The 13558-nt window shown below is 43.9% G+C and overlaps 1 protein-coding gene across 4 annotated transcripts in view; it reads right to left on the bottom strand.

Moving 5' to 3' along the window:
• lmbr1l (limb development membrane protein 1-like) overlaps positions 1-13558 on the bottom strand; it is a 112998-nt gene that overhangs the window by 39087 nt on the left and 60353 nt on the right. For 3 of the 4 annotated variants that reach the window (XM_072249061.1, XM_072249060.1, XM_072249062.1), the window contains exons 3-4: positions 4670-4703; positions 628-767 (exon numbers count right to left, since the gene is read on the bottom strand). In XM_072249061.1, the coding sequence (XP_072105162.1) occupies positions 628-767; positions 4670-4703 (174 nt within the window). The remainder of the gene's footprint in view (positions 1-627; positions 768-4669; positions 4704-13558) is intronic. The other variant, XM_072249063.1, reaches the window with a different exon arrangement.

Genomic DNA, 13558 nt, shown 5'->3' with positions numbered 1-13558 from the left:
ATTTCATTGGTCACGGCATTGAGTATAGGAGTTGGGACATTATATGTTGCAGTTGTACAAGTTGTTGGTGAGGCTGCACTTGGAATACTGTGTACAGTTTTGGTCACCTTGTTTACAAAATTAAACTGGAAAGAATGTATATTCACAAGGATGCTACTAGGTCTAAAGGGCCAGATATATGGGGAGGGGTTAGCCAGCTAGGTCTTCATCCCTCAGAATACAGGAGAACATCCCTTAGAGATACTTAAAATTATGAAAGGCATTGATAAGGTGAACAGTAACAGAAGTTTCCCCAGGGTAGGGCGGTCCAAAACTACGGAGCATAGATTTAGAGTGAGAGAGGAAATATTTAAAAGGGGGACTTGAGGGGCAAATTTTTCAGAGGGTGGTGAGTATATGGAACAAGCTTCCAGAGGACGTAGTTGAGGCAAAAGTACAACTGTACCACTTAAGAAGCACTTGGATTGGTACATGGAGAGGGGGCTTAAAAAGGTATGGGTCAAACGCAGGAAATTGGGACAAGCTGGATGGGCACCTTGATCAGCATGGACTTGCTGGGCCAAAGGACCGGCATCCATTCTGCATTGCTCTATACATTATCTAGCAGCAAATCCAATGAATACTCACCATGAAGAAGTGAACCATTCAACCACTGTATGTAATAGTTTTCAGGGAATGAAAGCAGGATCTCATTGCTAATGATTGAAAATGGAAGGAGGAAGACAGCACCAGCAGATACTGCAAGGGTGAACGTACACATACAAAGCCTGTTTAAAGAAAATATTGTTAGTCAACCTCTTTGAAGTTGTCTACTTCACAATACAAAGAATAAACATCTTACATTAAATGTACAGGCAGAAGGGGCCAAGGATTGGGAAACAGAGCTCACTTCCTTCTCTAAAGGTGCCACTGATTAATGGGTCATTGCTGTGCACATCCTTCATGTCCTTGGTGTTGGCTACACTTACATTCAGTGGCTATTTTATAAGGTACACCTGTATGGTAATGCAAATATCTTATCAGCCAATTATGTGACAGCAACTCAATACACAAAGCATGCAGACATAGTCAAAAGGTTCAGTTGTTTTTCAGACAAAACATCAGAATGGGGAAGAAATGTGATCTATGTGATTTTGACCATGGAATGATTGTTGGTGCCAGACAGGATGGTTTGAGATTTCAGAAACTGCTGGGGTTTTCACGCACAACTGTTTCTACCAGGGGTTCCCAGCCTTGTTTATGCCAATACCATTAAGTAAGGGGTTCGTGGACCCCAGGTTGGGAAACCCTGGTCTAGACTTCCAAAAGAATGGTGTGAAAAACAAAAAAAAATCCGGTCAGCAGCAGTTCTGAAGGCAAAAATGCCTTCTTAATGACGAAGTCAGAAGAGAATGGCTAGACTGGTTCAAGCTGACAGGAGGGTGACAGTAACTCAAATAACCACACATTATAACAGTGGTGTGCAGAAGAGCATCTCTGAATGCACAACACATGGAACCTTGAACTGGATGGGCAGCAGGAGACCACGAACATACAGGAAGTACCTAATAAAGTGGCCACTGAGTGTGTATAGCAAAATGAATCCAGAAGGACCCCATTAAAAAAAAGTCCTGAACCTGCCAAAGAGGCTAAAACACATACATGCTAGTTATGTGTTTGCACTCAGCAGATATTCAGGAGGCACCTTCCCAAGGAAACATAGCTGCTTTAGTATTTTTGCAAACTCTGCTTGCCAACTAGGTTAAAAGTGACTCCTAAGCATTTCAGACAAGCAATAATCCTTGGAACACTGCAGTAACATTTTTAAGCCTTAAACAGAACTTCACAGCCATGCACTTATTCAATTTTAGGTGGTGCAAGTTTCATTTTATATTATTTTGGCCTTGTAATTCCACCCCCCACCAAAAAACAAATGCCGGTGGATTAAAAAGATACTGGGTTTCTCACAGACTGCAGTGTCATACTGTGTTGAAATGGTGCACAGAGATGGCAATTGGTGAAAGGACTTCAGAGTCTCAGTAAATACCTTGAGCAAAGAGGCCCTCTGCAATACAAAATATCTAAATAAATTTAATTTCTTTCCCGATGAAAGGGGATCCCTTGACAATGTGTTTACCAAGTCATCAAGCCCCACAGGGTTTTCTCAGTGGCAGATGTGGTTCATGTGACTACACCAAGCTCAACAACAAAGCAGATTCACTAAGGCCATTGCTCTGGTATTTCAAGAGTAGAACCTAAGAAGACCCAGTGGATTTGTGCACAGCACCTATTTATAAAGCAAGTGGTAACCGATTAAATGAGCATTCACCAATCTCAAAATTATACAAATAACAGCACTCGATGGACATGACTCAAATGCTCCACACCATTGAGAAACTTAATTGCACCTCTAGGGCTTTGCTCAAATACATCAACATGCTGATACGGCTGTTCATTATCCTGTTCCAGGGACGAGAGCACAACATAGGCTAGGGTTAAATTAGGGGTTGCTGGGGCGGTACAGCTCGAAGGGCACTGTATCTCAATAAGTTAAATCCAAAACCAAGCACAGCTACACTGCAACCATTATTCACTTGGAGCTTTCAGAAGACGGGAAAGGTGTTTTAATTTGCTGCTAATGCTCTGTATTAGCAGCATTTGTAGGTTTTATTGTGTCTTCAGCAGTTCTTGCATCTCAAGTAGAGCAGTTTTAAACCAAAATATTGTTTCTCATAGGCAATAAAGCCATCCCCAGTTAAAACACAGAAGTACAAAAGGAATAACTTATCACTTGCAATCCAATACATTTTTCTGTGTGGCTCTGGATAAGTTTTACTCATTCTTAGGAAACAGGGCTGGCTTTGCCAGCAACATACATTGCCTACCCCAAATTGGGAAGATGGTGGTGGCATCTCGACCAATTAACAAAAGAAAGGCAGAATAGCACAGTAACATGCATTCAGCACATTGGTGTCAAATGGGGACAGTAGATTTTCTTCCTCAGAACAAGAAATCATTGAGTTTTAATGAAAAATCAAGAGGCTGATTAAAACTCTCAATATATTACTTAACTCTCAAGTCAGGAGAATGCTTGAACGCCTGGATAAGTATAGCTCCAACAACACAAAGCTTGACACCTTCCAGAATAAGGCAATGTGCTTGATTGGTATCGCATTCACCATCTTAATTAAACAGCACATGCAAAATGCTGACTGTTTATTCCCCACCATAGATGCTGCATAACTTGCTGATTTCCTCCAGCATTTTCTGTGGGTTGCTCAAGACTTCCAGCATCTACAGATTCTCTTGCATTTTTCACCACTTTAAACATTCATTGCCTTTGCTACTATCTTCAAAGTGCACTGCAGTTAACGCCAGGCTACTGCAACAGCATCGCCCAAACTCATGATACAAGGGCAGCAGGCGTTGAGAAACACCACCGCCTCCTGAGCTGGAGTGTCTCACTATTCCTTCATTGTCAGTTCAGTGAATCGATGCTGGAAATCCCTACCCAATGGTAGTGTGCATGTACATTCAGCAGAAAGACTACAGTGGCTTAAGGCAGCAGCTAGCACACCACCACCTTTTCAAGGGCAATAAATGTTGAACAGTCATCCCTAGATCTTGTTAATCAATGAAAATGCTGTTGTGGGGTTTGAAATCTTTTCCTCGATTACTACTGCTGAATTATACAAGAACATAAAATAGTGGGAGTAGTCTACCTGACCTCTCAAACCTACTCCTTCATTCAATATGATTATGGCTGATCTTAATTACTCATCTCATAGCACACAGACTATACTCCCATGGGGAAGGAGGGGGCACAAGTAGTCACAGAACAAAAATAAACTTATCCAGATAATAGCACAGAGAAAATCTGCAGATGTTGTAAATCCAAGCAACACACATAAATGCTGGAGGAACTCAGCAGGCCAGGCAGCATCTATGGACAAGAGTAAACAGTCGACCTTTCAGGCCAAGACCCTTCAGCGGGACTGGAATAAAACAAGGTGAGAAGTCAGAGCAATAAGGTGTGGGGATGGAGGAAGACGTACAAGGTAGTAGGTGGTAAGTGAAACTGGCAGGGGGAAGGGGAGGGGTGAAATGAAGAGCAGGCAAGTTGATTGGTGAAAGGGCTGGCGAAAGGGGAGTCTGATGAGAGAGGGTAGAAGACCATGGATGAAAGGGAGGTGATGGGAGACAAGGTGAGAGAGGGAAACAGGAATGGTGAACTGGGGGAGGGGTGCAATTACCAGAAGTTAGAGAAATCAAAGTCCATGCCATCAGGTTGGAGGCTACCCATACTGAATATAAGGTGTTGCTCTTCCAACCTGAATGTGGCCTCATCGCAGCAGCAGCATGGACTGACATGTTGATCCCGATAATAGGATTAGTTTACAAATTAATTTGTTCACAGTTAAATACGTGGCTGTACAAAGGGCAGGGCTGAGGTGTCAGTGATACTCCAAATTCACAAATGGATACCAAAGTCCAACGGGATTTTGGACCTCAGCCAATTGACTGGCTCTAAGTTACCATGCTGAGTCACTTCTGCAGACTGTGGTTTGAAGATGATCCCATTACTCCTCCTTTATTCAAACCTAATGCCAGATTAACAACGGCAAGCAAGGTCCTAATGACAAAAGTGAAAATTAAGGTAGGAAGCAGAGCTCCATTTGATTACACTTACGCGATGCGATTGACTGTTGCATCCTCCTTGCTGTCTAGAAAGAGAAGATAAATTTATATTATCAGATTTTAAATTACCTTGCATCATACTTTGTAAAATTAGATCAGATTAAAAATTGCTTCAGATTGCACTGTCACTTGATCAAAGTTTTGGTGAAGCAGATAAAGTTTTAGTACTAAAAATCAAGGACTTTGAACCAGACTTTGCACATGTCACTAAGTAAATCATATATTTCTTTCCTTTTACTTTCAGCCTGAAGAATGACGCTAAAACAACACACACAAAATGCTGGAGGAACTCAGTAGGCCAGGCAGGATCTATGGAAAAAGAGTACAGTTGACATTTCAGACAGGGACTCTTCAGCAGTGACATGCTGAATAATGCTGAAAGTTCATTACTTAAATGTGGAAAGCGGCCAGTGAGTGAGTGGGCCAGTGAAGGGGTGGAGCTTTGAGGCTTTGACTCGAGAGGCTTCAACGAGAAGAGGCGGAGGACGAGCTAGCTCGCAGTTAGTCTTTACAATGCCTCCTGAGACGGTGATGTGCCTCTCATGTGAGATGTGGCAGTCTTGGGGGAACGCCCCTCTCCCACAGAGTCACATCTGCCAGAAGTGCGTACGGCTGGGCGACCTGGAAGACCATGTAAGGAATCTGGAGCAACACCTGGATGACCTTCGACTCATAAGGGAGAATGAGGCAGTCATAGATGAGAGCTACAGGGAGGTAGTCACACCTAGGCTGTCGGAAGCAGGTCGTTGGGTGACAGTCAGAGGGGGGAAAGCGAAGGTGAGCAGACAGGTAGTGCAGAGCACCCCTGTAGCCATTCCCCTGAATAATAAGTTTACCATCCTGGATACTGTTGGCGGGGACGACCGACCAGGTGTGAGCCACGGTGGCAGGGCCTCCGGCACTGAGCCTGACCCTGTGGTGCAGAAGGGTGGGACGGAGAAGAGGACAGCTGTCGTCATTGGAAACTTTATAGTCAGGGAAGCAGACAGGTGGTTTTGTGGACACGAGAAGGGCACCCGCATGGTTTGTTGCCTCCTGGGTGCCAGGGTCTGGGATGTCTCTGACCGGGTGCACGACATCCTGGTACAAGAGGGGAAACAATCAGAAGTCGTGGTACATGTTGGTACCAACGACATAGGCAGGAAGAGGGATGAGGTCATGAAGTGTGAGTTTCGGGAACTAGGCAGAGGGCTGAAGAACAGGACCTCAAGGGTGGCATTCTCAGGATTGCTGCCAGTGCTACGTGACAGTGATGGTAAGAATTGGAGGAGGTGGCAGTTGAATGCGTGGCTGAGGAGTTGGTGCAGGGAGCAGGGTTTTAGATTTTTGGATCATTGGGATCTCTTCTGGGGAAGGTGGGACCTGTACAGATTGGATGGGTTACACCTGAACTCGAGGGGGAGCAATATCCTTGCAGGTAGGTTTGCTAGCATGGTTCGGGAGGGTTTAAACTAATTTGCAAGGGGGATAGGACCCAGAGCAATAGAGCAGTGAAAGAAGTGCATGGAGTAAAGCCAGATCTAACATATAGAGGTGCTTTCAGGAAAGAAAAGCAGAATAAAGGGTGTAAAGACAGTAAGGTAGAAGGGCTGAAATGTGTGTACCTCAATGCAAGAAGCATCAAGAACAAAGGTGATGAACTGAGAGCTTGGATACATACATGGAATTATGATGTAGTGGCCATTACAGAGACTTGGCTGGCACCAGGGCAGGAATAAATTCCCAATATTCCTGGATTTCAGTGCTTTAAAAGGGATAGAGAGGGCAGAAAAAGGGGAGGAGGGGCATCTTACTGGTCAGGGATACTATTACAGCTACAGAAAAGGTGGGTAATGTAGCAGGATCCTCTTTTGAGTCAGTATAGGTGGAAGTCAGGAACAGGAAGGGAGCAGTTACTCTACTGGGGGTATTCTATAGGCCCCCTGGTAGCAGCAGAGATACAGAGGAGCAGATTGGGAGGCAGATTTTGGAAAGGTGCAAAAATAACAGGGTTGTTATCATGGGTGACTTTAACTTCCCTAATATTGATTGGCACCTGATTAGTTCCAAGGGTTTAGATGGGGCAGAGTTTGTTAAGTGTGTCCAGGGCGGATTCCTGTCACAGTACGTTGACAGGCCAACTAGGGGAAATGCCATACTAGATCTAGTATTAGGTAACGAACCGGGTCAGGTCACAGATCTCTCAGTGGGTGAGCATCTGGGGGACAGTGACCACTGCTCCCTGGCCTTTAGCATTATCATGGAAAAGGATAGAATCAGAGAGGACAGGAAAATTTTTTAATTGGGGAAGGGCAAATTATGAGGCTATAAGGCTAGAACTTGCGGGTGTGAATTGGGATGATGTCCTTGCAGGGAAATGTACTACAGACATGTTGTCGATGTTTAGAGATCTCTTGATCTCTTGCAGGAAGTTAGGGATAAATTTGTCCCGGTGAGGAAGATAAAGAATGGTAGGGTGAAGGAACCATGGGTGACAAGTGAGGTGGAAAATCTAGTCAGGTGGACGAAGGCAGCGTACATGAGGTTTAGGAAGCAAGGATCAGATGGGTCTATTGAGGAATACAGGATAGCAAGAAAGGAGCTTAAGAAGGGGCTGAGAAGAGCAAGAAGGGAGCATGAGAAGGCCTTGGCAAGTAAAGTAAAGGAAAACCCCAAGGCATTCTTCAATTATGTGAAGAACAAAAGGATGACAGGAGTAAAGGTAGGACCGATTAGAGATAAAGATGGGAAGATGTGCCTGGAGGCGGTGGAAGTGAGCGAGGTCCTCAATGAATACTTCCCTTCAGTATTCACCAATGAGAGGGAACTTGATGAAGGTGAGGACAATATGAGTAAGGTTGATGTTCTGGAGCATGTTGATATTAAGGGAGAGGAGGTGTTGGAGTTGTTATAATACATTAGGACGGATAAGTCCCCCGGGCCTGACGGAATATTCCACAGGCTGCTCCACGAGGCGAGGGAGGAGATTGCTGAGCCTCTGGCTAGGATCTTTATGTCCTCGTTGTCCACGGGAATGGTACCGGAGGATTGGAGGGAGGCGAATGTTGTCCCCTTGTTCAAAAAAGGTAGTAGGGATAGTCCGGGTAATTATAGACCAGTGAGCCTTACGTCTGTGGTGGGAAAGCTGTTGGAAAAGATTCTTAGAGATAGGACCTCTGGGCATTTAGAGAATCATGGTCTGATCAGGGACAGTCAGCATGGCTTTGTGAAGGGCAGATTGTGTCTAACAAGCCTGATAGAGTTCTTTGAGGAGGTGACCAGGCATATAGATGAGGGTAGTGCAGTGGATGTGATCTATATGGATTCTAGTAAGGCATTTGACAAGATTCCACACGGTAGGCTTATTCAGAAAGTCAGAAGACATGGGATCCAGGGAAGTTTGGCCAGGTGGATTCAGAATTGGCTTGCCTGCAGAAGCAGATGGTTGTGATGGAGGGAGTACATTCAGATTGGAGGATTGTGACTAGTGGTGTCCCACAAGGATCTGTTCTGGGACCTCTACTTTTCGTGATTTTTATTAACGACCTGGATGTGGGGGTAGAAGGGTGGGTTGGCAAGTTTGCAGACGACACAAAGTTTGGGGGTGTTGTGGATAGTGTAGAGGATTGTCGAAGATTGCAGAGAGACATTGATAGGATGCAGAAGTGGGCTGTGAAGTGGCAGATGGAGTTCAACCCGGAGAAGTGTGAGGTGGTACACTTTGGAAGGACAAACTCCAAGGCAGAGTACAAAGTAAATGGCAGGATACTTGGTAGTGTGGAGGAGCAGAGGGATCTGGGGGTACATGTCCACAGATTCCTGAAAGTTGCCTCACAGGTAGATAGGGTAGTTACGAAAGCTTATGAGGTGTTAGCTTTCGTAAGTCGAAGGATAGAGTTTAAGAGTCGTGATGTAATGATGCAGCTCTATAAAACTCTGGTTAGGCCACACTTGGAGTACTGTGTCCAGTTCCGGTCGCCTCACTATAGGAAGGATGTGGAAGCATTGGAAAGGATACAGAGGAGATTTACCAGGATGCTGCTTGGTTTAGAGAGTATGCATTATGATCAGAGATTAAGGGAGCTTGGACTTTACTCTTTGGAGAGAAGGAGGATGAGAGGAGACATGATAGAGGTGTACAAGATAATAGGAGGAATAGATAGAGTGGATAGCCAGCGCCTCTTCCCCAGGGCACCACTGCTCAATACAAGAGGACATGGCTTTAAGGTAAGGGGTGGGAAGTTCAAGGGGGATATTAGAGGAAGGTTTTTTACTCAGGGAGCGGTTGGTGCGTGGAATACACTGCCTGAATCAGTGGTGGAGGCAGATACACTAGTGAAGTTTAAGAGACTACTAGACAGGTATATGGAGGAATTTAAGGTGGAGGGTTATATGGGAGGCAGGGTTTGAGGGTCGGCACAACATTGTGGGCCAAAGGGCCTGTACTGTGCTGTACCGTTCTATGTTCTAAAGCCTAGGCATGATTATTCCGCTGTCTAAGGGACACCATCTCCCTTCTTTGAAAGAAGTGCAGTTCAATCGAATCTCTAGTCAAGTCAAGTCAAGTCACTTTTTATTGTCATTTCAACCATAACTGCTGGTACAGTACACAGTAAAATCGAGACAATGTTTTTCAGGACCATGGTGCTAAATGAACAATACAAAAACTACATTGAACTACGTAAAACAACACAAAACTACACTAGACTACAGACCTACCCAGGACTGCATAAAGTGCACAAAACAGTGCAGGCATTACAATAAATAATAAACAAGGCAATATGCATAGTAGAGGGTATAGTAGGTTGGTGTCAGTCCAGGCTCTGTGTATTGAGGAGTCTGATGGCTTGGGGGAAGAAACTGTTACATAGTCTGATCTCTAAATCTGTCACAATCTTTTGCAGCAGACACCAATCCAGTTCACTCAGAATGTCACCTGGCACCTTATTAATCTCCCTAGCCTTTTCTCAAATGTTCATAGCCATGTAAATAAGTGAAGAAAGGCATTTCTTCCTTCATAGTTTATTCCTTAAAGAGCAAAACCTTGTACCACTGTACTCCAACCCAGCACATGGAGATGTCAGTGGGAGAATGCTGCCGACTGGCACACTCTCGGCTGCAGGAGTACGTGCTGAGGGACGCACTGAAACTTGGTGCAGCCACCGCAAGGGCCCGGTGGGGAAGGACCACAGTATAGGTTTCTCCACCCGTGGGAGTGGGAGGGGTCGGTGGGCGGGGAGTATACCCCTCAACAATGAGATGCTAAGCTGAACTACTGGAGTGCCACGTGGGTGGCTATAAACACGGGTATTTTACTGAGTATAATGGAAACGTATGTAAAGGATGAAAAGTTATTGAAGGGTTTATTGTATATATTTATTTTTGAATAAAGTATATTTTGAAATATAAAAAAAAAAAAACTGCATGTTTGGATGCAGATGCATTTGGATGTAGTGGGGAAATGGGAGAATGGAATGAAGGGGAAAAAACTGGGGCTCACATTTGGATCAGGAATCCTCTACTGGAACTGAGGGTTCAGGCCGAAGTCTGCACATTTAGGACAGACACTCTTCCCCACTTTGCCTAGATCACTGGTTCTCATTTCTGATATGCCTTAAATCGTGCTCCTAACCCAAAGAAAACTAATCAAATTTGAAAGAGGGGGGCAGTATAAAATGAGGAAATGTAGCGTCAAGTCAGAGACCAAAACAAGAAAAAATTGATTCAAGAACAGCATTCTTAATACAAAATAATGCTGCTTGAAGTCTCGCCTGAAATGGGCTGCAGAGGAGTTTGCAGATTAAGAGGATTTCAAGTTTCATTCCATTGTGGGGTGGGAGGGGGTTGGAGAGAAAGAGGTAGAAGGCGACTGCAGAACTCTGGCCTCTTCTACATTCCAACACTCTTCACCTCGACCATTTGATGCACATAATGCTGATTCTCCCATCTAAGAGCTGGAATACATTAAGAAAAATCTTTAAAATGCTCCTAAAATTCATTCCACTATTCAAGCCTTAAGCAACATCTCTCTTAAGACCATAAGATATAGGAGCAGAATTAGGCCATTTGGCCCATTGAGTCTGCTCCGCCATTTCATCATGGCTGGTCCATTTTTCCTCACAGCCTCAATCTCCTGCTTTCTCTCCGTATCCCTTCATGGTCTGACCAATCAAGAATCTATCAACCTCTGCCTCATATATACATAAAGACTTGGTCTCCACAACTGCATGTGGCAAAGAATTCCACAGATTCACCCTCTCTGGCTAAAGAAATTCCTCCTCACCTCCATTCTAAAAGGATGCTCCTCTATTCTGACGCTGTGTCCTCTAGTCTTGGACTCTTCCCACTTTAGGAAACATCCTCTCCACATCCACTTTATTAAGGCCTTTCAACATTTGATAGATTCAAAATTAGGTCATCCCCTCATTCTACCGGCCCAGAGACATCAAACGTTCCTCACATGACAAGCCATTCAATCCTGGAATCATTTTTGTGAACCTCCTTTGAACCTTCTCCAGCTTCAGCACATCCTTTCTGAGATAAGAGGCCCAGAACTGCTCACAATACTCCAAGTGAGGCCTCCAAGTGCTTTATAAAGCCCCAACATTACATCCTTGCTTTGAAATTCCTCTTGAAATGAGTGCTAACATTGCATTTGCCTTCCTCACCACAGACTCAACCTGCAAATGAACCTTCAGGGAATCCTGCACAAGGGCTCCCAAGCTTCATTGCGTCTCAGTTTTTTATATTTTCTCTCCATTTAGAAAATAGTCAACCCTTTCATTTCTTCTACCAAAGTGCAGTAACAGGTTCTTCTTTGGGTAAGTATCAGGATCGCAGCTGTTTCCCTTCCCATATTTAAAGCAAGTTGTTTTGTTAGTTTAATGTACACAAGTTGCTGTCTGATATAGAGATGCATTCTACATTCTCCAAAGGACTATTTACACAAAGTTTAACAGTTGGTCAGCTGGCAGCGCAGTGACATTAGCGCCGGACTCCAGAATGGAGGTTCCTGGGTTCGAATCCAGTTGGGACGTTCCCAAGTACGCTTTCCATCCGGGCCGGGTTGAGTGTTGAGCTCGCAACTCGACCTCGTAAAATGAAAGAAAAATACCGCACTGTGAAATGTCTGTGTGAGGAGTGGCGTGCTACACAGTCTCTCGTTCCGCACCTCGTAAGGCATGAAAATGCCCGAAGCTGGCCTCTCAGGCCTGAGTCGACGTCATCGTCATCATTAACAGCAGAACATTTCATTTGTCGTTATATGGCATGAATGTACCATAGAAGTATTGTATGGAACGTGTCCCAATACTTAATAGACGAGCACTGTGTTCAGGATGCTGGCAAGGCACAGGAAGAGGTTAAGTCACACTGACATCATTAGCTGACCGACAATGCAAGATCCTGTTAAGTAATGTGCCATACACATGCCACCAGGTGCTGTATGAGATCTTACAATAGCTGAAATGAGAACATAAAAATAGCCCTTCCAGCTGTTGGCTTTAATCTTGGCATGGACAATCCATTATTATACATCATCTTTGTATGCTGAAGCTTTGCATGATTGGGGACTGGAAGATGCAATCCACAATAGCTTTGACCAGTTGCACCAATCGGAACAGATCAGCCACACCTCACGTTAGACCCATTTCTGGAGTGGAATTAATTTGCAACAATCACAAGTGCACAAAGGGGCTGAGGTATCAAAACTTGATCAGAAAAGCAGGTGGAGTTGGGTTCAAAGTAAACTTATTACCAAAGTACCAATATACTACCGTGCAATTCATTTTCTTGCAAGCATTTAGCGGGAAAAAATACAATAGAATTTTACAAAAAACTATACATAAACAAAGACTGGTAAACAACCAAGGTACAAAAGAAAACAAACTGTGCAAATAAATATAATACTGAGAACACTAGTTGTACAAGAGTCTTTGAAAGTGGGAAGGAAGTGGGTTGAAATAAATAATCCAAAAGCTTGTTATGAAAACAGAAAACGTTGCAAACATCTGTGGAGAAAGAAATAGTTAACATTTCAGGTCCGCGTCCCTTTGTCAGAACCAAAGTCACTGCTGATAATTTCTGCAGTGCCTCCCACAAGGACGTCAGAATTAGAATTGAAGAACGACAGGATGGAGTTGAGTTCCAACAATGAGTCAGGAATCTCATAACAGGGCAATTCACTAGTGCACTGAAGTTTCAATGAGCATGATTCTTTAGGAGAGACAGGGTGAGGAATGATACAAGTGAAAATTGCCCCCACCTCTTACAAATATAAATATGATATCAGTCTGTTAAATTTTAGTACTGGTTGTCCCAGGCTGCATGGTTACAAAATAAAACACAGAGCATTCTGTTTAAACACAAGATTTAACCAGTATGATAAGCTAAGGCATTAATGGTGAATAACTGTAGTCTCAAAGATTAAATAGATATTTCTCTTCAAAATGTATACAATTCAAAGTTGCTGACATCAGCAGGACTTGGTTTTCTGAATGAGGACGTACAGGCCAGTGAGTGCTGATTGACTTTTATCTCTTTCTCCCTCACCCACCACCCAAAGGCACAACTTTTTAATCAAAAATCAACAGAGCTTGCACCCAGTTAAGTTATGAACAGCTCCCCATCACTTGATTCCCCACACAGAAAGATGGCCACAAGCCTAATCCATTAATAGATGCAGAAAAATAATCTGCTGGGTTCATCTTCCAAAGCACAAGCAGTAAAAACAACTCGAGCACCTGATGAAGTTGGCAAATCAGTACTGAAAACAGAGACAAAACAAAATACAGGCACACACGGCTTCACACTTAACTTATCTGCAGCATTTAACACAGCGAATCACACCATTTTCCTCCAAAATTGGGTGGTTGGTTGAGAGTGCACTCGCCTCATTCTAATC

Source organism: Mobula birostris, chromosome X, assembly GCF_030028105.1.
Source record: "Mobula birostris isolate sMobBir1 chromosome X, sMobBir1.hap1, whole genome shotgun sequence".
Classification (NCBI taxonomy): domain Eukaryota; kingdom Metazoa; phylum Chordata; class Chondrichthyes; order Myliobatiformes; family Myliobatidae; genus Mobula; species Mobula birostris.
This window is presented reverse-complemented; position numbering and strand designations above follow the sequence as displayed.